A 27,445-nucleotide genomic window follows, 5' to 3' on the forward strand; every position below is an offset into this window, starting at 1 on the left:
CACATAGCACCGACATTCTGATGACTCCAAAATTCACAACTCAAGCCTGGACTACTTTCCTAAACTCCAAACTCCTATCTTGTTGCCTCCTTGACATCTGCACTTGGATGTCTACTAAGCATCAACTAACTTCACATTTCAAACTTGAACTCCTAAGCTACACCTCCAACTCTAAACCAGCAAATTGGCACTATCCTAATTTACGAATCACAATAACTAATCAAACTGCTCCATCCATGTTCCTTCTATCATCCTCAGTCACATCCTGGAAACAACATGAACTGGGATGGAAGAGACAGAATCAAACTCAGGCCAGTGCAGGCATAATTCTTTGAATTTTAGGTACAGGCAGACAGAAAGGTATTCCATGAGAGAATCCAATCTGAAGATGAGAGGAAAGCAGTACAGCTTGGGTCACCTGTCTACACCAATGGGATCCCAGTCAATTTACTCTTTCAACTGGGGATCTACCATGCCAGTTATTATGCTAGATACTAGGTACAGGTGGAGGAAAAAACCCACTATGTTCTCACAACAGAGAGGAGATAGGAAAAGTACCATACAGTAGAGAGAGGACTAGAATCCACATCTTCTGCCTCTACATCAAGAGATTTACAAATGGAATGCCTTAATAAACATATATCAAAACAATTCATAGAAACTCACTAGATTTTAGGAACGTACAAAATTTAACTTTTCTACAACAAAATAAGCATCTATGGCAATGTCTCTGAGAAATGTTATGCTGATCTGATATTCTTACAGAAGAAAAACTTTATATTATGAAATAGAATGTAACTTCTAGCTTAAGATAAAGATGACAGAAAGAAAGATAGATCATGTAGTTACCAAAACATTAAAGAATACTCTCTTGTACAAAGCTAGCTAGGCTGGGACAGGCAAAGAGTTTGATTCCAATAACAAACCCCTGCAGAAAGGCAGCAAAGATAAAAGTCTGACAGAAGAGTGTTTCCACTATATTGTGGTGGGTTTTTCTTTATTTTTTAATTATGAGTGACTTGTTTTGTATTGCTTCGAGGCTTTCAATTCTAAAATTCAAGTGAAGTGTGTCTCAATTCTAAAATTCAAAATCATGCCAACAAAAGTAAAATAAATGAGAAGCACTACTTGAGATGAGGTTTATCCCATAAAATTTACATAAGATTTTTCATACAAAATTTTTCTCTTCTGTTGTACAAAAATATTTTCTATGTATTTGACACAGAGAGACAGTTTTTTCTGATAGAAAAATGCATAAGAACAGGAGATTTTTCAATCACATGAAGAAAAGCTAATCAGAGAATTTGAAAACTTTCAAAATTAAATTATTTCCTTTTATAAAACATTACAGTATAACAAAATCTTAAGGAAAAAAAGATGTTTGTTAGATAGATGAATTTTGTGATCCAGCCTTTTAACATAATTACCTGTATTTCAATGCAAATTCAGCTCTGTATTTACATAGCTAAATAAAAGCTTTTGCAATTTTATTTCATCAGAAAAAAAAGGAAAAGGAAGCCAGAAATGCCTAACATTTTAAAGAATTACTGTGGAAGATTATTTACAAAAATATCATCCACATCACACTAGACTCTACAACTTAAAATTCTGGTGAAAACCTATTTTAAATATTTATTTTTTATTAGATAGCAACTCCTTGAGGCCTCAACTTGAGAGAACTGGGTCTGCCCCCTCAGAGTTTCTACTTCACAAAGAATTCTAAAAATGTTTTCCAGCTCTTCATGAAATACCATCTAATTACAGAAAGACTAGTCAAAAGTAGATAAACACCTCTGCTCTAGAACAGCATATTCTATACTGCTAATTTGCACAATGGAGGTCCCAGTAGTGAGGTACCCACATCATGCACCCGGAGGAGGGATGGTAAGTTCAGGAACAACAGCCGTTATTAGATTGGGATCATCTCATGTTTGTGCAACCATGCTGACTTGTTCATGCCTAATATTTCAAAATAGTCAGTTAACTGCTTTCAACCTACACATCCCCTACCTGAAGGGGGGCAGTGAGGACTTCTAACAATGAGAATTTGTTTAGAATAAAACATCTCAAAAAAGAGCCATAAGAGGTTTTTGGGGGTTTTTTTTCCTTTGAAAAGAGCAAAAGACCTAAATTTTGTTCTAGGATTTTGGAGTTACTTTTTAAGAAGACGCTTTCCAAGAAGCTAGGAAAGGTAAAGTAAGGAATTTAGTGACTCAAAACACAGAACTTCTTTCTGACCTCTATTTTAATAAAATAGCTTTCAAATGAGTCTAGTACCTCTAAGTTCCTTATAGACTCTCTTTTATTAAAAACAAGCACAGCATAATAGTCACTATGGCCAAGAATAAAGTTCATTCACCCTTCAGACCACAGAGAAAGATACTCTAAATGTGGAAAATGACAATATAATGAAACAAAAGGGGAAAGTGGTATCAAACAGGTAGGATATATTCTGATTTGTACTATTACTGATACTGCTACAATGACCAATTTCAAGATATGTATGGTTGTTGAAAACCAGCTCACAAAATTCCTGAAAATTTAACAATCCTCGAGTCCATATGAACAGGCGCCAGCACATGTACATATAGAACAGTCCCAAGAGTACAATGCAGGATCCTCCTCCACCAGCATCCATTAACATCCACCAGACAAACCATTTCCTCCCATGGGAAAAATAGCCCCAGGAAGCCCTTCTCTAGGAGAACTATAGCATAAGGACCAAAAAGAAAGCTGGAGGCCTATGTGCAAATCTGGTCCATAAACCAATTTTGTTTGACATTCAAAGGGTTTCTTCTCAAGAAAAACCTTAAAACTAGGAGATATTTTCTAAAAATCTAGAATTCTGGCTTCTCTTGAAAATAAGAAAAAAAGAACATAAGAAAAAATGCAGAAAATTATTCAAGAAATAAAGTAAGAAAGGTTTGCAGAACTCAAGATATATGAAGCTACTAAAAACACTGATCTAATTTGACAAATATAAAGAATATACGTAGCATGTATATATAATGAAGCATAATAATAACAAACTCCCTTAAAATCACCAAAGTAAGAAACAGGTCAGAACTAATACCCTATCTGCCCAGGTGTTCTTCACCTATTCTTCCACCTGCCTTCTCAAACCCAAAGTTAATCACCGAAGTCTGTGTTTATCATTCTCATATTTTTCCTCTGTGTGTGCGTGTATATGTATGTGATTTCATTGCATTTACACATCTCTAAACTATATACTGCTTTGTATTGCTTTTAGTTTTACAAAATATTATATGTTGTTTTAATTCAACATTTTTCAAAGATTTATCTTTGCTGCTACATGTGTAAGTTATTTATTTGCAAGGCTGCCCATGTCCAACTGTACAAATATACCAAAACATCTATCCATTCCCCTGTCATTGATATTTGTTTGTTTTTAGCTTTTTACTATGAACAATATTGCTACTATAAACAGTATTTTTCTTATATCCTAATATAAGTAGTTTCCCTGGACAAGTGCAAAATGCCTATAGCATAGTGCTGTTTCAAACTCTAAGTAGCAAACCACTCATTAGAAGACCAAAATCAGGAAGTTTTAAAAATAAAATAGGATAGTATCAAACTGCAATGCACAAAGAAAGGTGATTATTTCATGAATCTTTGATACCCACCCACCCCTATGTGTTTACTGGACCAAATTGTAAGTATATTTGTTACTGTCTAGTAAAAACAGTCTTAAAGTCACCCTTCTAGGTAAATACCCCATAAAAATGTGAACTATTGACTCTTTTGGGATGTGGATGCCCAACTTTGTAAGACAGCACCAACAAACTTTTCCTAACCAGTTACACCAATTTATACTCCCATGGAAAATGTATAAAAACTTCCTGGTGATCCACTACCCCGCTAACTTTGGTTATGTCAGGCATAAGAATTTTCGGTTAATCTGGTAAATACAAAATAGCATCCCACTGTGGTATTAATCTGCATTTCTGTGATTGCATATGAGGTTGATCATCTTTCCATATGTTTACTTCCGATTTCCCTTTCCTCTTGTGTGAAACATTTTTCTGTCTTATTGACTTGCTGGCTGCATGTATGTATGCACGTGTTGATCCATGTCTGCATGTATATATACACGAATCCTTTGACAGCTATGTGTTTCAAGTCTTTTCTCCCAGTTTGTGGCTTTTCTTTCTCCTTTCTTCACAGTGTCTTTTAATGAACGGATGTTCTTAATTTCATAGAACTTATCAACCTTTCCTTTTGTTTTGTATTTTGTGTTTAAGAAATTTTTCACTCCATCAAGATCATATAAGTTTGTTTTACCTCATAAATGTAGTCAAATCTTTGCCGTCCCCAGTGATCTCAATGCCTTCTCTCTCCTTATCAGTTCCCCTACTTCTGTGGGTCTGTTTTGGGTTCTATATTCCACTCCATCGGTCAATTTGTCTATCTCAAAGTCAGTAATATACCATCTTAACTTCCATATCTTTAAAATAAGTCTTGAGTACTAATAAGGCAAGGACCCTCATTTTCTTCTTCTTTAGAAATGTTCGGCTATTTGGGGGCCTCTTTTTTTTTTTTTTTTTTTTTGCGGTACGCGGGCCTCTCACTGTTGTGGCCTCTCCCACTGCGGAGTACAGGCTCCGGACGTGCAGGCTCAGCAGCCACGGCTCACGGGCCCAGCCGCTTCACGGCACGTGGGATCCTCCGGGACCGGGGCACGAACTCGTGTCCCCTGCATCGGCAGGCGGACTCTCAACCACTGCGCCACCAGGGAAGCCCTGGGGCCTCTTTATGCTCATCAAGTTTCTCACAAAATTAATGTACTTTTAAGTTAAATCTGTACATTGAATCATTTGTGAGAATCATCTTTTAGATACTGAATCTTCCTATTCAAGAAGATAATGTCTCTATTTAATTTTTTAATGTCTTACAATAATGTTTCATAATTTTTCCATACAGCCTGCATATGTTTCTAGATACGTTTTTCTTCCTACTGTCAATAATATCTTTTTCTGACTGATATCTTTTGTCTGTTGCTATTGGAAAAAAGGCAATTGATTATTTTTTAATATGGATCTTATATTCAGCCATCTTGCAATACTCGTTATTTCTAATAATTTGTGGATCCTTTTAGATTTTCAATAGAGACAATCACTTGAGAAAGATAGTGTTACATTTCTTCTTTTTCAGTCATTATTTTATTTCTATTTCCTGCCTTTCCACAAATGCCAGGATTTTCAGAACAATGTTGAATAGAGGTGGTGATTGCAGGCCTCCTGTCTTTTTCCTGATTTTAGGAGACCACTTTTACATTTTACTAAGAAATACCAGGCTAAGAAAGCTCCCTTCTATTCCTAGTTTACCTTTAGTTTTATCTATGATAGATTTGACATCTCTCATTCTTTTTATCAATCTACTGAGAAAAACACATGACTTTAATGTGGTATCTTTGTCTGGTTTTGGTATCAAGGTGATGCTGGCTTCGTAGAATGAGTTCAGAAACATTCCTTCCTTTGCAAATATTTTGTAATAGTTCACAAAGAGTAGGTGCTAGCGCTTTTCTAAATGTTTGGTAGAATTCACCTGTGAAGTTGTCTAGTCCTAGACTATAGTTTGTTGGGAGTCTTTTTATTATGGATTCAATATCATTACTGGTAACTAGTCTGTTGATATTTTCTATTTCTTCCTGGTTCAATGTTGGGAGATTGTACATCTACAGGAATTTTTCCATTTCTTCTAGGTTGTCCATTTTATTGGTGAAAAATTGTTCACAGTAATCTCTTATGATCCTTTGCATCTCTGTGGTGTCAGTTATAAATTCACCTTTTTCATTTCTGACTTTATTGATTTGGCTCCTCTCTTTTTCTCTTGATGAGTCTGGCTAAAGGTTTATCAATTTTGTTTATCTATATCTTTTGACTTACATGTAAAGTGATTATTGATGGGTAAGTAATTGCTGCCATTTTTAAAATTGTGTTTGGGTTGTTTTTGTAGTTGTTTTATGTTCTTTTTTTTTGCTCTCTTCCCTTGTGATTTGATGATTACCTTTAGTGTTATGCTTGGATTCCTTTCTTGTTTTGTGCGTGTGTAACTATTATAAATTTTTGGTTTGTGGTTACCATGAGGTTTATGTATACCATTATATATGTATTAAGTAATTTATTTTAAGCTGCTCCCCTCTTAAGTTCAAATGCATTTTAACAACCCTGCATTTCCATCCACCCCAATATTTACTGTTTTGACATCATATTTTACATCTTTTTGTTTTATGTATCCCTTTACTACTTATTGTGGATATAGGTAATTTTACTACTTTCATCTGTTAACTTTCCTACTAGTTTTGTATTTGGTTGATTTACTACCTTTACTATATAGTTGCCTTTACCAATGATATTTTTTTCTTTCATAATTTTCACATTTCTAGTTGTGACCTTTTTTTTTTAATTTATTTTGAGGTGTGTTTATTACCCTTTGGACAAGTAAGCAGAACGTCCAACTGACCAAGATTCAAGGAGGGATGGTCAGAGCTGGCTTTAGAGGAAGACTGCGAGTCATATATGGAAATTTAACAAGGATCTAAGGAGGCTCCCTGGAGTGACAATGTTCATGGATCAATGAATATATGGGCCTGTTGGTCGGGCCTATTTTAGAAAAGTAAATTTGCTTTCTTGTAGGTAAATTCCAAAACCAGCTAATGTGGTCTCCAGGATCACGGGGATATTATTAGAATCCCAGACAATGCTAAATTAGCAACCCCTTTCCCTTACTAATCTATCTAAAGACAAAAAAAAAAAAAGTACTGCCCAAAACCCTCTCCTCATGTTTTCATTTTTCCCAGTGTCTTTTCAGGATGAGCCCTGACAGATAGTTGAACAACTGCCCTCTGGACGGTGGCTGCAGAGAGCTGAGCAAAGGGTCTTGGAATTCTGAAATACAGATCAGATGACGTTCTTATAACTTAATTATCTTGAATTCTCTAACATTCTTTTACCTGTTGACATTATCATATTAAAATTTTATCATGCCTGAAATGTTTATTCTTGCAGTGAAAATCACTCCAGGTTACAATTTTTCCCCTTCTCAAAAATACTGCTATTTCTCTAGATGGTTGTTTTTATTCCATCATCCATCATGATAAAAACTAGATAGCTAGTGGGAAGCAGCCACATAGCACCGGGAGATCAGCTCGGTGCTTTGTGTCCACCTAGAGGGGTGGGATAGGGAGGGTGGGAGGGAGACGCAAGAGGGAGGAGATATGGGGATATATGTATATGTACAGCTGATTCACTTTGTTATACAGCAGAAACTAACACATCCTTGTAATCAATTATACTCCAATAAAGATGTTTAAAAATAAATGGCCTTTTCTTTTTCACTTACAGAAATCCCTTTAACGTTTCTTGTGAAGTTGGTTTGGTAGTGCTAAAAGCTTTTCTTGTCTGTAAAAGTTTTGACCTCTACATCAAATCTGAATGAAAGCCTTGTGGGTATTTTAGGTTGTAGGTTGTAGGTATTTTAGGTTGTAGGTTGTAGGTTTTTCCCTTGCATCACTTTAAGTATGCCACTACTTTCTGCTCTGCAGGGTTTCTGCTGAAGTCAGCTGATAATCTTACGGAAGTTCCCTTTTAGGTAACTTGTTACTCTTCCTTGCTGCTTTTAATATTCTCTATTCTCTCTTTAGTTTTGGTTTTTACCGTTTTAATAATACAATGAATTGTATCTTGGTGTGGTCCTTTTTGGGTTGATGCTGTTTGGGGCTCTCTATGCTTCCTGGGCCTGGGAATGTCTGTTTCCCATCCCAGGTTAGGGAGGTTTTCAGCTATTATGTCTTCAAATACGTTCTCTTCCCCTTTCTCTCTTCTCCTTCTGGGACCCCTATAATGCAAATGTTAGTATGCTTGATGCTGTCCTACAAGTCTCTTAAACTGTCCTCATTTCTTTTTATTCTTTTTTTCTTTTTCTTCAGCTTCATTGATTTCCACTACTCCATCTTCTAGCTAATTTGTTCCTCTGTATCATCTAATCTACTGCTGATTCCTTCTAGTGTATTTTTTCTTTCAGTTATTACATTCTTAACCTCTGTTTAGTCATTTTATATTTTATACTCTTTGTTAAAAAATTCTACGTTTTCACTCTGTTCATCCAATCTTCTCCTGATTTCTTTGCTATGTATCAATATTTGGTAGTTCGGTTACATTTCCTGACCTTGGAGAACTGCCCTTTAGTAGGAGATGGCCTATCTGTTCCAGCAGCACACTCCTTCCTATCTGGTCACCAGAGCTGTATGCTCCAGGGGTGCCCGTTATGGAGACTGCACAGGCCCTTCTGTTATAGCAAGCTGACCACTTTGAATGGTCTGGCAGGCATGGCTGACCCCCAGTTCAGTTGGTTGCCAGGTCCTGCCTTATGTAGAGGCTGTCAGCTGCTGCTGGGTAGGGCTGGGTCACAAGGCAGCTGGCTGTGGATCCCCAAGGGGTCCCGAGGCTAATGTTGGCTCACTGGTGGGCAGAGCCAGGTTTCAGGGTGGGTTGTTACAGGACTTGGGTCCTTGGATCTAATGTTGATCTGCTGGTGAGTGGCGCCAGATCTTGACACACCTGGCTACAGGGCCCAGGGTGTCCCAAAGATGGTGTCGTCCTGTTGGTGAGTGGGGCTGGATCCTAGAGAGGCCTGCTGAGGGGTCCAAGGTGTCTTGGAGCTGGTGTTGGCTTGCTAGTGGGCAGGACCAGTACCAGGGCCTAGGGTGGGATGGGGGGTGGGGTGCACCAGGGCAGGTCCTGCAAACGAGTTGGTGAAGTCGGTCTGGGGCTAGTGCCGGCCCACTGGTGGGCAAAGCCAGGTCCCAGAGTCTTTGGCTGCAGGGTCCTGGAGGTCCTGGAGTTGGTGTATCAACCTGCTGGTGGGCAGGGATGGGGCCCAAGGTGACCTGGGGCTGGTGCCTGTCTACTGGCTGGTGATGTTGGTCTAGGGTTAGTGCTGGCCCACTGGTGTGTACAGCCAAGTCCTAGGGTCTCTAGCTGCAGGGCCCTCAGGTGGAGGGACTAGTGCCGGTTTACTACTGTGCAGGGCTTGGTCCTGGGCCCTCTGGTGGACAGGGCCAGGTCCCAGGATGGCTGTGGGCTCAGGGAGTCTTAAGGCAGCTGGCAGGCTGGTGGGTGGGGCTGTGTCCAGCCCAGCTAGTTGCTTTGCCTGAGGCATCCCAGTACTGGTTGTGAAAGGCTGGTGGGTGGGGCCAGGTCCTGGAGCTAATAAGCTAAAGGGAGAATTCCAAATTGGTGCTTGCCAGCATCAGTGTCCTAATGGTAGAATGAGTTCCCAGAAATGTCTGCCACCAGTGTCTATGTCTTCAGAGTGAGCTGCAGTTGCCTCCTGCCTCTCCAGAAGGATCTCCAAGATCAGCAGTTGCATCTGAATCACACTCTTCTCAAACTACTGCTTCTGCCTTAGGTCCTGGAGGATGCAAGACTGTGTGTGTACCCTTTAAGAGTGGAGTCTCTATTTCCCACAGCCCTCTGGCTCTCCCAAAAGTAAGGACTGCTGGCCTTCAAAGCCAAACATTCTGGGGTCTTGTCTTCCCAGTGTAGGATGGCTGTACACCAAAAACTAACACAACATTGTAATATATATATATATATATATATATATATATTCTTTTTTACATTCTTATCCATTATGGTTTATTACAGGGTATTGAATATAGCTCCCTGTGCTATATAGTAGGGCCTTGTTGTTTATCTATTTTACAAACAATAGTTTGTATCTGCTAATCCCAACCTCCAAATTTATACCTCCCACTCCCTTCCCATTTGATAACCATAAGTTTCTCTTCCATGTCTGTGAGTCTGTTTTGTAAGTAAGTTCATTTGTATCATATTTTAGATTCCACATATAAGTGATATCATATGATATTTGTCTTTCTCTTTCTGACTTACTTCACTTAATATGATAATACCTAGGTCCATTCATGTTGCTGTAGACTGCATTATGAAATTTAATGAAGATTTTAGGATCCAGCACATGATACCTTTTTATAAATATTTCACATGTTCATGAGAAGTATACATACACTCTAATCTGGGGTTAAGAGTATATTAAACCAAACTTGGTACTCAGGTTGTTCAAATCTTTATTTTTAAGCTTTTTCTTTTGACCTCATTGATAAGTTGGGAGAGATGGGTTGCAATTATCCACAATGACAGAGGATTTGACAGTTTCTCCTATATACATCCAATATAGCTTTATTTGTACATTTTGAGATCTTTGTTTTCAGGTGCATACAAGTTCAGTATGACATTTCCTAAGAAATTTAAACTTTTATCATATGCAGTGACTATCTTACTAATAATCCTTTTTATCTCAAAGTATATATCTATATACCTCTTTCCTTTGGTCAGTCATCTCCTGGCATAAAAAGAACTATACCAGATGTGGCTATTATTAACAATACACAGCCTATTTACATTTTTTAATTAGATCTAAACATCTCTGTCAACAGCAAGTTTAATCAACTGACATTAATGGTAATTACTTATTTCAACATCTTACTATTTAATTTGTCCTAAGATTATGCTTCTTTTTATATTTTTTATGGATCTGATGAACTTTCTTTTGGTTTTTGTTTTGTTTTGTTTTTCTTACTACTCCCTTCACCCTCCAACTCATCTGTAAGCTTTATGCTCTGTTTCCATGAAGAATATCTTAGGACCCCTATCAAAGGATACACAGGCCTTAAAACCTTTCATCTCTGAAAAGCAAAAACCAATGAAAAGCCCTGAGCCAAGCGTGAAGCAATGTATCCAAATTAGAACTGAAAGTCAGTAGATTTTTTTAAATATATAAATTTAAAAAGTGGAAGACTAGAATTAATTCTAAAAAACAGAAAAAATAAAAAAGCTAGAAGACATCTGAGATGGATGGATAGATGGATGGCAGTGAGGGAGGGAGAGAGAGAGAGAAAGGGCAGGTGAGAGGGAGAAAGGAAAGAAATCAGGCCATGTGTCTGCTTCAGCACAACCTGTGAGCTAATATGGTTTTTCTATCTTTAAATAGGTAGAAAAAAATCTATTTAAAATACTATTTCATAACCTATAAAAATTATATGGAATTCAAATTTCACTGTGCATGAAATTTTACTGTAACAGAAAAACACACATTTTTTTACACATTGTGGCTGCTTGAGCACTGTATGTCAAAGTTGAGTAGCTGGTACAAGACAAGGATGCCTCCTGTCACTAGTCCTTTTCAACATCATGCTAGAAGTCCTTACTAATGCAATTAGACAAGAAAAGGAAATAAAAGGTAATACAGACTGGGAAGGAAGACATTAAACTGGCTTTGTTTGCAAAATATACTTTCATGCATGATGTGCAGAAACCTGAAAGAATTAACAAAAACATTCCTGGAACAAATAAGCAATTATACCAAGGTTGCAGGACACAGGGTAAATATACAATAAGTCAATCATTCTTTTATATACCAACAACAAACAAGTGGAATTTGAAATTAAAGACACAATATCACTTACACTAAGACCCCAAATAATGAAATACTTAAGATATAAATCTAACAAAATATGTACAAGATCTATATGAGGAAATTAAACTAATGCTTGAAATCAAGGAAGAACTAAATAGAGAGAAGAAATTCTGTGTTCATGGATAGGAAAACTCGATATTGTCAAGATGTAGATTCTTCCCAATTTAATCTATGCAATGCAATTCTCAATCAAAAGCACAGCAAGTTATTCTGTGGATATTCACAAACTGATTCTAAAATTTATATGGAGAGGCAAAAGAGCCAGAATAACCAACACAATATTGAAAGAACAAAATTGGAGGACTGACAGCAACCAATGTCAAGAGTCACTATAAAGCTACAGTAATTGAAGACAGTGCGGTTACTGGCAAAAGAATAGACAAATAAATAAAGGAACAGAACACAGAAACAGATTGCATAAACACAGTCAACTGATCTTTGACAAAGGAATAAAGGTAATATAATGGAACACTGATAGTCCTTTCAACAAATAGTGCTGAAACAACTGGACATCCAGAGGCAAAAACATGAATCTAGACACAGACCTACACCCCACAACAATTAACTTAAAATGGATCACAGATCTAACTGTAAAGCACAAAACCATCAAACCCCTATAAGATAACATAGGAGAAAACCTAGAAACCTTGGGTATGACAATGACTCTTTAAATACAACACCAAAGGCACAATCCATGAAAGAAATAATGGATAAGTTTGACCCTAATAAAATAAAAAACTTCTGCACTACGAAAGATAACGTCAAGAGAATGAGAAGACAAGCAACAGATTAGGACAAAGTATTTGCAAAAGACATACCTGATAAAGGAATATTATCTAAAATATACAAAGAACTCTTAAAACTCAACAATAAGAAAACAATCCAATTAAAAACTGAGCCAAAGACCTTAATAAACACCTCACCAAAGAATATATACAGATGGTAAATAAGCCTATGAAAAGACACTCCACGTAATATGTCATCACGGAAATGCAAATTAAATCAACTACGATCTACCACTACACACCTATTAGAATAGCCAAAATCTGGAACACTGACAACGCCAAATGCTGGCAAGGATGTAGAGCAACAGAACAGAAACTCATTTACTGCTGGTAGGAAGGCAAAATGGTACAGCCACTTAGGAAGACAGTTTGGCAAATTCCTATAAAATTAAACAGACTCTTACCACATGATCCAGCAATCGTGCTCCTTGGTAGTTACCCAAAGGAGTTGAAAACACGTCCACTCAAAAATCTGCACACAGATGTATATAGCAGCTTTATTCATAGTCGCAAACACCTGGAAGCAACCAAGGTGTCCTTCAGTAGGTAAATGGAGAAACTGTGATACATCTATACAGTGGAATATTATTCAGCAATAAAAAGAAATGAGCTATCAAGGCATGAAACGACATGGAGAAAACTTTAATGCATGTTACTAAGTGAAAGAAGCCAATCTGAAAAAGCTACATATTACATGATTCCAACTATATGATGGAAAAATATGGAGAAAGTAAAACATGGTTGCCAGAGAGGGCAGAAGGGACGGATAAGTCAAGCACAGAGGATTTTTAGGGCAGTGAAAACACTCTGGACAACACTATAATGATGGGTACATGTCATTTTACATTTGTTCAAAGCCATGGAATGTAAAACACCAAGAGTGAACCCTAACATAAACTATGGACTTGGGTAATTATAATGTGTCAACATAAGTTCATCAACTGTAACCAATGTGCCTCTCTGGTGTGAGATATTAATAATGGGGGGGGGGAGACTATGCATATTGTGGTGGCAGGGGATATATGAGAAATCTCTTTACCCACCCCTAAATTTTGATGTGAACCTAAAACTACTCCTGAAAATTAAAGTCTTTAAAAAAAAGAAAAGTTGAGTTACTGCAATAGAGACCATAATACCCCTGCAAAGCCGAAAATATCTGCTATCTGTCCCTTTAAGAAAAAGTTTCCTAGCCCCTGGTTTAATGTACTAAACGAACAAATTTGATCAAGACAGTTTTTACCTGCCCTTCAAAGTCTCACTAAGTCACCACCAAAGACATCTTAAAAATTTTATGTCCATTGTAATGCTGTAGTGAAAAGTATCATTACCTAATATTAGGGAACTCATGGAATAGGAAAAAGAGTACTGGATCAGGATCCAGAACAGAAATAGTACAGCTTCAACCAGTGAAAAGAAAAATCTACTACAAAAAAAGTAGTTCTTCATTTAAAAAGCATCAGAAAAATTCCAATTTCAGATTCAATAAAATAGAAAGAGGCTGGGAACAAACATCAATGTAATGTTTATAACTGAACCAGTCTTAGCCATTCATCCCAGCATATATAGAGAGTTACAGACAGCATCAACTTCTACTTCCAAGATCAAGTTCTCTGACCAACATGGAAACCAAATCCATGCTCTGCCTCAGAAGACATCTATCTCACCATATAGTTGAAGCTGGAGAGAGAAGCAGAGGAGAGTCTTCAATAACACTGGCAGAGGATAAACAAAAGTCATGAAGGTGACAAGAAACATTCTAGAAACCAAAACACATATATTTTTTAAAAACTTAGCTCTAAAAAAAAAAGGAAACAACAATAACAAAACCACACAAGACCCCAAAAGATGCCACATGGTCAAATTCTAATCTTTCAAATAACAGATGATTTCCCTGTATAGTACAGAAAAAGGTGAAAAACTTTTCACTTCATTCTATGAAGGTTGTATAAACATGATACCAAACCAGAAAGGGTAACACAAAAAACAAAATTAGAAGATTCCCATCTCGTTTATGTTTATATCAAAATATATAAAATTAAATCCAGCAGTATATATTAAAAACCACCATAACCACGAACCACAATGACCAGGTAGTGTTTATTCTAGTAATACAAGGCCAGTGCAGCATCAGTAAGACTATTAATACAATTCAGTATAATAAAATCTGAGACAAATTTTAATATATACCATCCTGACACATAACAAAAAGGCAGCTGACAAACTTTAACCCTTATTCTCGATTAGAAAAGAGTAGCAAACTCCTAAAGAAGTTGAAATAGTAGAAAACTCTCTGAACTTGATATTTATCGGCAAAATATTAAAAGCATTCATTAAACTCAAATAAAGGTAAGGATGAACATGATCCCTTCAACAGCTGAATATTGTACCAAGAACCTTAGCCAATGTGAGAATATATGAAAAATATGTTAAGATTAAAATGCTGGAAACAGAAGAGATTAAAATTGCATTTTTTATATATAATGAACTTTTTTTGCTTTCTGGAAAACACAAGAAAATTAATTGAGAAAAAACAATGGCTTATACAAGTACAAGCACATAAAATTTACCAAATTTCCTACGGACCTACAACAATAACCAGACTTCATCAGAAGTACGGTGAAAAGATCCCATTCAAAGGAATAAATGCTATAAAATAGCTAGGGATAAATCTGAGGGGGAAAAAAGATACAAGACAAAGCCAATGTGAAGAAAACTTCTTTGATGAACATTAAAACATGAATGACCACCCCCTCAAAATAAGAGCCATGCATATCATGGATGGAAAGATTTAGTATCATAAAAATGTCAATTCTTTATAAACAAGATTTAAAAAAATCCAATCGAAGTCTCATAAGAGTATTTTTCTTCTTCACTTTAAAATTAATAATTCTAAACTCATTTGGAAGAGTTGATGTGTGAGAATTAGCAAAGAAAATCTTCAAGGAAAAAAGAAAAATAATAATGACGGGAACTTTGTACCCTCTAGATATTAAAGCTCCTAGAAGTGAATTAGGGTGGAACATTAAGAGGCAATACCTGTAATAAATTTAACAACAAAAGATTAATACAAAATTGGCTTTAGGTAAATAGTTATTAAATAATGCTATAGAAAAGAGGATAAAGAATGTGAAAAGGCAATTTACAGGAGGGGAAAAGCAAGTCTAATCTGAAAAGATATACTAGCATCTGAGAAAGTGAAAATTAAAATGCTAAGATTATTTTTTTCTTCAACTCTGGCAAACTTAAAAAATAACAACATTAAATGCTACAAGACTATAAGGAAACAGGTACTGTCATGTGATTGATGGGAATATAAATTATTACCATCTTTTTGCAACATAATCTGGTAGGATTTATTAAAATGTAAAATGAACACATGATACTTAGAACTGCAATACCATGTTTAGCAATCTTATAAATATACATACTAATGTTCTAAAAGACTTTGTACAAAGATAATCACTGCTTTATTATAAATAACAAAAATGGCAAAACCCCACAAAAACAAAACAACAAAAACATCCTAAGTGTTCATTAATGAAGAAATAGTTTCAAATTTTGGATAAACTATGCTATGGATTACTATGTAGTAATGTATTAAAGAGTATTAATAATAAATTGATATACACTGAAATATAAACACTACACAGAAATTTATAATTCTAAGGAGATAGTATGATCCCGTTTATGTAAAAAACAAAAAAAATCCCAATCTATAAATATGTCTGTGTATGCAACTATTTAAGAAATATAAATACTTATGTCAAAGGCTTATGCCAAATTATTCTTTGTTTTCTAATAATTACCTCTATATGCCATGTCATCATAAATAGGAGCATCTTTAATTATAAAAAAAATTTTCACAACTTTTCAAATTAAATATATTACATGCTGTTTTACAACCAGCTATAGGTCATGACTATCTAACTATATAAATATTTTAGCCAAAGCTTATACATAAAGACAATGTGCAACTTTTAAAATCTGACATTTAAGGTCACCTTCAGCATGCTAAAAGGAGAATTTAATTGTGCTTACCGATTTCATTAATCACTGCTCTTATTTTGGAGACAAAAGGACCAACTTCACTGGAATTCATTTTGACTCTTTCCTTAAGGTCAGCACCTGCAAAGTATTTTATTTACAAATATAATCTAGTTATAAACAAAATTTTAAGGCAACAAACTGAACATTTACTTAAGATTTATATATAACTTGAAGACAGACTAGATTTATCTATCAAAGGAATTACAGTATCTAAGTTTTCCTTCCCAAAGACCAGCACCAGATTGAATATAATATTTGTTTGTTCATGTATCTACCATGTGCTTAAAGTAATGCTTCTCAAACTTCATGGTCTCAGAACCCCTTTATACTCTTAGAGAAGGAGGCATTGTTAACATTATATATATCTACCAATAGTTATTCTATTAGAAAATGAAACAAAATTTTTTAAAATATTTATTTTTTCATTGAATAATACAAATAAACCCATTCCTGTTAACATAAATGATTACAGACTGATGCCACTTTCTTGGTTCTTGAAAAGATGCTGGCAGTTCTATCCACCACTGCTTCTGTCCCATCAGTGCAAATGCCAACCCAATGAAAAGGGCAAATCACACCTTCCTGCTATGAAAATCATTGTGACTTCATGGATGCCCACCCTGGTGACTGCAGATCACATTTGAGAATCACTGGCTTGAAAGTATATGCAAATAGACAATTTCATAATTATGACTTTATCACAGAATCATAACTTTGGAACAGATAAAAATAAACATAAGGAATTCCTTAAGGGATTAAACTGTTTACTCTGTGGCTCAACAAAGACCTTCTTTTTAATAAAATTAAACTCACTGAGAAAAGGTATCCCCATTAAAATAAACAAACAAAAAACAAAGTAAAATTACAGCATAGATAGTATATACTCAGCTACTTATTTTCTTATTAGCCCATTATAAATTGATCATGACTAGATGTAACATCAAGTAGCAGCTGATTCTGAGCCCATATACTTCCTCTGGAAGTGACAACTGCAGTTGACAAAACACATATCCTACAACCCATCAGTTCTTAGGTATATATACCCTAGAAAATCTCTCAAATATATGCCCAAGGAAATACATACAACATTCAATACAACATGTATAAAAATAGCAGAAAAGTGGAAAAAACCTAAATATCCACCAAAAGGATTAATAATAAAACTGGGACATATTTATACAACAAAATGTTATATGTGCAGCATGAAAATGAAGGAATTAGAGTATAAATATGGATAAATCTAATGATGTTGCAGGATTTATAATTATATAAATAAATACAATATATATTTATCATTATATATAATTACTGAAAGATACACAGGATAATAACCATTTAAATAAGTTTTTAAAAGAAGAATGCTATGTAGGGATATAAAACATACATGGAAATGATAAATTCCAAATTCAATTGGTGGTGACCTCTGTGGGGGAGGGAGAGAGATGTGATTGGCAATAGACACAGAGAACTTCAATCTTATTTGTAATACTGTGTTGCTTAAGTTAAGTGGTGGGTACTCAATATGGTAGGTAGTCATGATTTTTGGATGTCTGATACATGTCTTCATAATTTTTTCCATGGAGAATTAAAATTTAGCATGGAAGAAAAATGTTAGTAGTGTCAAAAGAATTCTAAACTAGTAGGATGTATTTGTTAAAGAAATAATGTTTCAACTCACTGTCATTTAACATTAAGAATATAATTTTAAATTGAGAATATAAAATGTTGCCTAGTGCATGTTAGCTAACACATATTGGTTAATAAAAGTAGCTAAATGTAGTGTGGTATGGGGGAAGGCAATAGACGAAAGAGGAGCCAAAGCAATGAGGAACTGAAAGCTGATGGGACACATAGGGACTCTGGATGAGGTGGTCCTGAAGGAGCCCCTGTAACTGTATCATGGGATCCATCACGTCCTCTGGCCTCAGGGCACCATTAGGGTACCCTCTAACACAGCTCTAACTAGAGCTCCAATAGGGGGCTTTCACCAACATTCTGCCCCTGTGACCACACAGCAGGCTTTGAAAACCACACTCAGGTTAAAGAGACTAGGCTGCTGGAAGCCATGCCAGGACCTAAAGGGAATCAAGGTTTGCTCTTAACGCGTGTGGCCCATTAACTGCACACTAGTCCCAGCAGAGAAGTGTAGAAGATGTGTCTCCTTATGGAATGCAGCTTTATCCACACAATGGTATGAGACAGAAAATGAGTATCTTTAAAGTGAAGAAAGAAAATAACTGCCAATCTAGAATTCCAAACAAATCAAACCTATCCTTCAAAATGATGGTGAAATAAAGACATTTTACACACTCACTCACAGACACACACACCCACAAACAACAATTTGTCACCAGCAGACCCACGTGAAAATAAACGCTACAGGGAATTCTTCAAGCAGATTATGAGAGTAGAGTTTTAAAGCTTATTTTATACTCCTTACAAGTGATACGTCTTAAAATATAAGGGCACAGACTGGCTAAAAGGGTAAAAAACTTGCAAACATTAAGCAAAAGAAAACTTGTAAAGTTATCTTCATCTCTGACAAAAGAGAAGTAAGGCAAGAAACATCACTCAAACTAGAGGGTTATTTTATAATAATAAATATGATGATCCATTAAAAAAGCCATAAGAATTCTAAATTGGCATACATAAAAAAGACAGCCCCAAAATACATAAAGCAAAAACTAACAGAACTAAAATGAAAAACTGCCAAGTCTACAACCACAGTGGATTTTAACAGACCTTTCACAGTAACTGATAAAGCAAGCAGTCAAATATCCTTTCAAATATTCCTATCAAGAAATAAAAAATCGGAAAAAATTAATCCCAAAGTAGAAACTGGAGCAAAAAAAAACTTTTAAATAGAAAACAAATGTGCGAGAGAAAATCAAAATAGTTGGTTCTTTGAAAAAAAACTAAAATAAATAATAGACCTTTTAGCAAGACTCATCATAGATAATCAGAGAAGGCACAAGTCCCAATCGAGAATGAAAAGGAGGATAATACTAAGGATTTTACAGACAATAAAACAATATTATTAAAAACTTTGGCCCAAAGGATTTGAAAAACGACAGGAAATGAACAAATTCCTAGGAAAACACAACTTATTAAAACTGACAAAGAAATAGAAAATCTGAAAACACAAATACATATTAAAGAAATTGAATATGTAATTAAAAACTTTCCTACAAAGAAAACTGCATGCCCATATGGCTCCAATAGTAAATTCTTCCAAACATATAATGAAAAACATTTACCATCAATCTTAAAAATGCTGACATGGAGAACAGCAAAACAAAAACTTGAACAGAACATTGTAAGAAAAAAACATGACGGGCCAATTTTTCTCATAAATAAAGTCTCAAAAAATCCTAAACAAAGTATCAGTGTATCATACCTAGTAGTAACATAAATAAAATATATCAAGACCAATTTATACTCAGTCAAGATTTATGACTGGACTTACATTTTTAATATTAATTTTTTTAATTTATGAAATTTTTAAATTTATGTAATTGAGAAAGGTGAAAAACATAAATTTTCAGTAGGGTCAGAAAAGTAGTTGATAAAATTCAACACTCATTCTTTAACATCTTCACTGAGGTATAATTTACATAAAATAAAATTCAGTCATTTAAAATACACAATTCAATATTTTTTAAGTAAATTTACAGAGTTGTACAACCATCACCACAATCCAGTTTTAGAACATTTCCATTATCATAGAAAAGGTCCCTCACACCCATATGCAGTCACTCCCTGTTCTCACTTCTAGCCCCAAACTAATCTACTGATATTTTCCTATAACTTTGCCTTTTCTGAACATTTCATACAAATAAACTCATATAATATATGGTCTTCTGTTTCTTTCTTTCACACAGTGTAGTGTTTTTCAGGTTCATCCATGATATAAAGATGAATCAGTATTTTTTTTCTTTTTATTACCAAATAGTATTTCATTGTAGGGACAGACATTTTGTTTATCCATTCATTGGTTGATGGACATTTGGGTTGTTTCTACTTTTTTGGCTATTATGAAAAATACTACCATGAACGTCTGCATACAAGTCTTTGTGTAGAGAAATTTTTTCACTTGTCTTGGATAGAGTGAAATTGCTGGGCTATATTGTAAATTTCTATTTAACTTAAAAAAGAAAAGAAGGAAAAAAACCTGCCACTGTTTTCCGTAGTGGCTGCACCACTTTACATTCCTATCAGTAATGCCTAAGGGTCTCTATTGTCCTACAAGGTCACCAACACTAGTCTGCCCTTTTATCATAGCCATTTTAGTGGACATGAAGTGGTATTTATTATGGTTTTAAATTTGCATTTCCCTAATGACTAATGAGGTTAGCATCTTTTCAAGGTGCTTATTAGCCATTCATACAGTTTCTTGAGTGAAATGTCTATTCAAATCTTTTGCTCATTTTTTTGATGGATAATTTATTTTATTCTTACTGGGTTGTAAGAGTTATATCTTGCATGCAAGTCCTTTTTCAGAAATATGATTCACAATATTTTCTCCCTGTGGCTTACCTTTTGATGATTCTTGATGGTTTTTCAAAGTTTAATTTTAATGAAGTCCAATTTATCAATTTTTTGTATTTTATTACTTGTACTTTTGGTGTCCTCTCTAATTAACACTCATTAATTAAAAATTCATAGCAAAGAAAAGAATCTTTTTGATTTTATAAAGAGTAATTACAAAATACCTATAGCTAACACCACCTTTAATGGTCAATTACTTCCTCTCAGAGACCAAGAATGAGAAAAGGTATTCTTTATCACTTCTACAGATGGGAACAGATGTACTAGTCTGTGTAATAAGAAAATTTTTTTAATTACAAGGAACAGAAGGAAAAAATAAAACTGCATAATTAGCAGATGACTTAATTATACATGAGGAATATCCAAAAGAATTTACAAACCATAAAAATAAGTGAATTTAGTAAGGTTGCTAGATACAGGTTCAATATTAAAAAATCAACTTTCTATGTACTAGCAAAAGAAATTTGTGAAATTTTAAAAAGATACCATTTATATTAACATTCAAAGATCAAAGAGCCAAGGAATAAATCTAATAAAAGATGTACAAAATCTTGACACTAAAAACCTACAAAATCTAAATTAAAGTCCTAAATAAATGGAGGAATATATCATTTCATGTGTTAGAAGATTCCATACTAAAAGATGTAAATTCTCTCCAAATTAATAGATTCGGTGTGGTTCCAATCAAAATCCCAATGCTTTTTAGCAATTGACAAAGTGGATATGCAAAAGCCCAATAATAGTCAAGATAATCTTGAAGAAGAAAAAGCTGGAGAATTTATATTAAAATAAGATGTATTATAAAGCTACAGTAATTAAGAAAATGGGACACTGGCTCAAAGATAGAGAAACAGAGCAATGGAACAGAATACCAAGTCCAGAAAAGACCTGCTTGATTTATGACAAAGATGGCACTGCTGGAACATTCCAATAAATGGAGCTGGGACCACTGAAGGTTCATATGGGGAAAAACAATTCTTGACCCTTCATATCATATACACACACAAATCAGTGCATTACAGCCTAAATCTGAAAGGTAAAACAAATAACTTCTAAATGAAAATATCCAAAGATATCTTTAAGATTTTGGTATAGACAAAGATTTTTAAAAGGTTTTTCCAACACTTTTAAAAGGAAAACACTAGAGTTCTTTAAAATTAAAAACTTCTGTTCATCAAAGGACATCATTAAGCAAGTGAATATGCAAGTAAAAGAGTGGGAAATGGTATCTTAAATACATGTGTCCTGTGCATGTAAAGAACTATAAATCAGGAAGAAAAATATAAATAACCCAACTATAAAATATAGGCAAAAGATTCATACAGATAATTCACGAAAGAGAATATAACACTGGCTAATAAAGAGATGAAATGGAATACAACATGACTAATCATCAAGGAAACACCGATTACAAACACAGATAGTTGGGGCTTCCCTGGTGGCGCAGTTGTTGAGAGTCCGCCTGCCGATGCAGGGGACACGGGTTCGTGCCCCGGTCTGGGAAGATCCCACATGCCGCGGAGCGGCTGGTCCCGTGAGCCATGGTCGCTGGGCCTGCGTGTCCGGAGCCTGTGCTCCGCAACGGGAGAGGCCACAACAGTGAGAGGCCCGCGTACCGCAAATAAAAACAAAAAAAAAAACACCACAGATAGTTTTATAAGCAGTACAGTGCTAAAGTGTTGGTGAAGGTATAGAGCAATGAGAACTTTGATTTAATGCTGCTGGGAGTAAAACTGGTAAAAAAAAAATCACCATCCCAAGTATACACATCCAACAGAAACACATGATATGTACACTAAAGGACACGTATAAGCATATTCACAGAAGCATTATTCAGAATAGCTGAAACCAGCAACACCCCAAACATTCATCAACAGCAAAATGAATAAATTGTGAAATATTCCCACAAATATGAATATAACTATTCCTAGACGAACAGTACATACTGAATCCCACAAACGTGTTGAGAAGAAGTCAACCTTAAAAGATACATGCTGGATAATTCCAGTTACATAAAGTTTGAAAACAGGCAAAATTAGTATTTGGTAATAAAAATCAGAAAAACCTCCACTATCTTTCGGTTGAGAGATGGTTAATGATAGGAAGAAGCATAAGGGATGAATTATGGTGTGCTGGTAATGGTAGTGTTCATTTCTTAATTTGGGTGGTGATTGCACAGGTGAGTTCATTTTGAAGAAATTTAACTTACAGTTTGTGCAATTTTCCCTATGTATATTATAATTCAATTTAAAAATTTACGTTAAAAAAAATTCCTTCTGCAGCTAATCAGGCCTCTTTTCTCTGTGGAGGCCTGGTGTGCAATGGCTGCAAAAAGCAGCCACACACACACCATTGTAAAGCAATTATACTCCAATAAAGATGTTAAAAAAAAAAAAAAAAAAACAGATAACTAAGGCACTAACAAAAAAAAAAAAAGCTGCTTCCTTGGTAGTGCATGCAGCCTGTTGCTTATATGGGTTGCCCTAAAGGACCTTCGAGACAGCCCTTACCAGTGGACATTCATGTCTGACATCATGCTCTGCCCAATCTAGGCTCCAGACAGGTATACAGGGTGCCTTTGGAAAGCCCCAGCACGCAGTGGCCAGGGTCCACACTGGCCAAGTCATCACATCCATCCGCACCAAACTGCAGAACAAGGAGCAAGTGATTAAGGCCCACACAGGGCCAAGTTCAAGTTTCTGGGCCCCAGAAGATCCACATCTCCAAGTGGATGAATCTGAAGACATGGTGGCAGAAAAGTGGATCATCCTGGATGACTACGGGTCAAATACATCCCTAATCGTGGGCCCCTTGGACAAAAGGCAGACCCTGCACTCATGAAAGCCGTGGTGCTTTCCCTTCCTTACTCATGCCCACCAATAAATCCAACTTTCCTGCCCAAAAAACAAATGGAAAAAAATGACAAAAAAAATTCCTGACTCCATACACATTACCTGCTCCAGCTACCACCAATTTCTCTCCTCTTTTTTTTTAAAGCCAAACTCCTCAAAAGGGCTGTCTTTCTGTCTCCCACCCTCTCCTCTTACACTATGTCTCTAAACAAGGGGGACAAAAAGATACTAAAAAATAAATATAATAAATAACCAAGATAAAAAGTGATAAATGTTTGGGAGTAAAAATAACAGGAAAGTGTGACTCTAGAGTGCAGAGGGAAGTAAAGTTGTGAACCACGTTACAATATTAAATAGTATGATCACACTGGTCTTACTGAGAAAGTATAATAAAATTCAGTAAGATCTCTGTAGTCCATATATTCCTGAAAATTTAATATTTGGTTCTAAGTTACATATTTTTAATTATTTGTATTGCTTTTGCAGTATCTACCGCAAACTCTTTTCAACTAAATATGTAGTAATCAGAAACATAATACCCCAAGTAGACAATGCATGGAGTTAATATACCATTTAACAATTCTGAGAGAATATAGTTCATTTAAATATTGCCCACTAAAATGGTCCTCTCCTAAAATACTTGGACCTTTTTTTATAAATTCCTTCTTTTGAATATGCTTTAGGATTACTATGTAGTAAATTTCTACCTACTTATGTTTGTCGCGGACTAGTCCAGTGAGTAGAAAAGTTATGTAAAACAATGATAATATTCTTTGTTGTACACTGCAGGATACCTAGCTTTCTTGGCCCCCAGTAACCAAATGATAGTAAAGCCTCTAATATCTTCCCCAATGAGTGTTACCATCCCTCTTGAGAGCTAATGCTCCAAGTCAGTGGTCTTCAACATTTTTTGTTCCCATTACAGCTGAAAAGAATTTTGAAAAACGATGCATTCCCTTGAACAGTTTTATATTGACATCTAAAATTTTTCATAATTTAAATAGTTGCAAGGATTGCCGTGCACTATAAACACTGGCACCTTAAAATGCAACTGATATATACCATTGTCAATGCATCCAGTGGAATCTACATACCAGCGACTTGACTCTCAAAATCATTCATGTCTAAAACAAGAAACAAATCCTTGCTTAACGATAAGAAATACTATGTCATTTATTTTCTTTATGAACAACTTTATGAAGTGTTGTATTTCTACAACACTTTGCTGCAATTTTTTTCTGATGCAATCAGCTTTTATGCTTAAAATTCTTCTTTTGACCACTGTCACATTTCTTTGCAACAAAACATATATATTGTATAAACTGAATTAATTTTTATTAAATTCCCTGTAACCATGAAGCACTAAGTTTAGAAGTTTTCCTCTGGACTAACTTTTAATTACAAGCATTATTAGCATAAAATTGATTAAATATATTATAAATCTGATAACAACTAGACATTAAAAGTAAACTTTTTTGGGAAAAGTATCTCAATGAGATAGATAAGACGACCTCCCCTTCTTCCATTATTTCATATATCTATGCATGAAAATCATTTATTGCTAGAATACTTCAGCAATGTCACCCAATTCTTTCAACTCCTTTAAAGCCAGCTCTTGAAAAATCACATAGTAATCAAGAAGCATTTAAAAATTCCATAAAAACTTTACTGTCCTTAAATTATGCTGAAAGCAATGAATTGGAAACTGCCAGAATAAGAATAGGATCCTAGTTAAAATTCTCAACATTAGTATTTTAAAATACCCCTTTTATAGCAATTCAGACCCTTCTTCATCCCTGGGTCAAGGAAGCAAAAAAAGGCAAAATCAGGATTGACTACTGTAAAGTGCAAGAAGAGCAACTATGAAAGAGAAGATGGTAAAGAGTAACTTAACCTGCAGATCAGCCTGAAAAGTTCTACAAAAAAGTACATATAAGTTATCAGCTAGGTCCCTTTTAAACAATCTGTATCTCCTGAATGCCTAGAGGAGAACCCAACCTCAGTCTGGGGGATAATTGCTTTAAGTCATTTCCCTCGGAGTACAGGTGCTGGAATTACCTGTTCCATGAAATGTCTGGATAGAATGTTCCTCTGCAGTCATGGAGACCAAGTGTTTTCATTGTTATGGGACCAGTCAGGTTTTCTATTTAAATCAGTTTTGGTTAAGTTTTATTTTCTAATAATTTACCTATTCCACTTAAAATTTCAAATTCACTGTTATCAGTTATTCTTAATATTATCTTACCAGATTAATCTCTGTAAAGTTTATACCTATGAGATCCTTTTTCAATTTGAATATTGTTTAGTTATTCCCTCACCCTTGATAAATCTTGTCAGAAATTTGGCTATTTGACTTTTGAGGAACCAACTTTGGACTTTATTATCCTATTACTTACTGTGTATTTTTCCAAGTCATAAGTTTATGTTCATCTTCAGTTCTTTCCTTCTACCCTATCTGGGTTTATTCTGTAGTCACTTCTATCATTTTTAAAAATTGGATTCTTAGTTTATTCATCTTGAGCATTTATTCTTTCTTAAAGTACAATCTAAACTATATTATACAACTTTTAAAGTATTTTGTTAGAATTTAGTTCTGAATATGTTCTAATTTCCATTAAGATTCCTTTGTTGAGCTGTAAGTTATTTAGAAGTTATTTTAAATTCCCCACTGTAGGGGACTTTTTCTAATTACCTTTTGTAAATGACTTGTATCTTATCTGCCTGTAGTCACAGAATTCAGCCTTTGAAATCTGTGCAGGTTTTACAGCCAAGCAGATGGTTAATTTTCATGAATATTCCACGTGTGCTTAAAAGAGATGCACAGTCATCAACTGCTGAGGGCAATGATCCACACAGGTACATTACATTAACCCTCAGTAGGCCAGGAAAAATAATCAACACCCTTTATCAGATGGGCTGATAGACTCTTTGTATTAATATTTTATTTAATATTTAGGTCATTTTATAAATAATTTACAGAAAAATAAAAGGATAATAAAAAATCAAATTAGTTGGAAATTTCAGTCAAAATTTAAATACATAAAATCCATATATATTTATATTTTCCTGGTATGTGCATATATGTGTATTACACATATACATACCTACAAATGCATAGTGTATGCATATATGCACTCACATACTTACATATATCACACACACATACACACACGAACACATATGAAAAGGGTTATATCATTTGAATGAAACTGGTCATCAACTGACACACATGAACCTGGGACACACAGTTTTATAAAATCTGATTCCAGATTTCAAATATAGCTCTACTAAATGATCATTACTTCTGCTTCTTCTTGAACTTGCATTGTAGACATGCCGTGCTTTTGAAAATTTGGATGGTCCATAAACTTGTTGAGGACAGCCATATTCATTGTTCTCTGATTGTAAATATTCATTTTTAGATTTATAAATATCCATCAGAATGATCAATGATTTGTTTTCTTTTCTAAACCATAGAGTCCCTTCCTGTCACCTCTGTATACATACCTGCCTTCAACACTCTTCAATTACAAGCTGTATCAAGTAAATGCTCATGTACATCATCATATGAAATGCAAGAATATGTCACATATCCTTTTGGAAAAACTGAATAGTCCAACTTCTTGTCACAAAATACTGCATGGTGAAGTCCTTCCTACCTAATGACTAACTGGATGCAGATTCCATACTTCCTTT

At 35.0% G+C, this 27,445-nt stretch overlaps 1 protein-coding gene across 1 annotated transcript in view; it reads right to left on the reverse strand.

Annotated features, from left to right (window-relative positions):
- The window catches only part of AUH (AU RNA binding methylglutaconyl-CoA hydratase), a 162,335-nt gene that overhangs the window by 89,904 nt on the left and 44,986 nt on the right, over positions 1-27,445 (reverse strand). The window contains exon 4 of the mRNA XM_082841990.1: positions 16,341-16,427. Coding sequence (XP_082698116.1) covers positions 16,341-16,427 — 87 coding nt within the window. The remainder of the gene's footprint in view (positions 1-16,340; positions 16,428-27,445) is intronic.

Source organism: Leucopleurus acutus (assembly GCF_964270905.1).
Source record: "Leucopleurus acutus genome assembly, chromosome: 7".
NCBI lineage: Eukaryota > Metazoa > Chordata > Mammalia > Artiodactyla > Delphinidae > Leucopleurus > Leucopleurus acutus.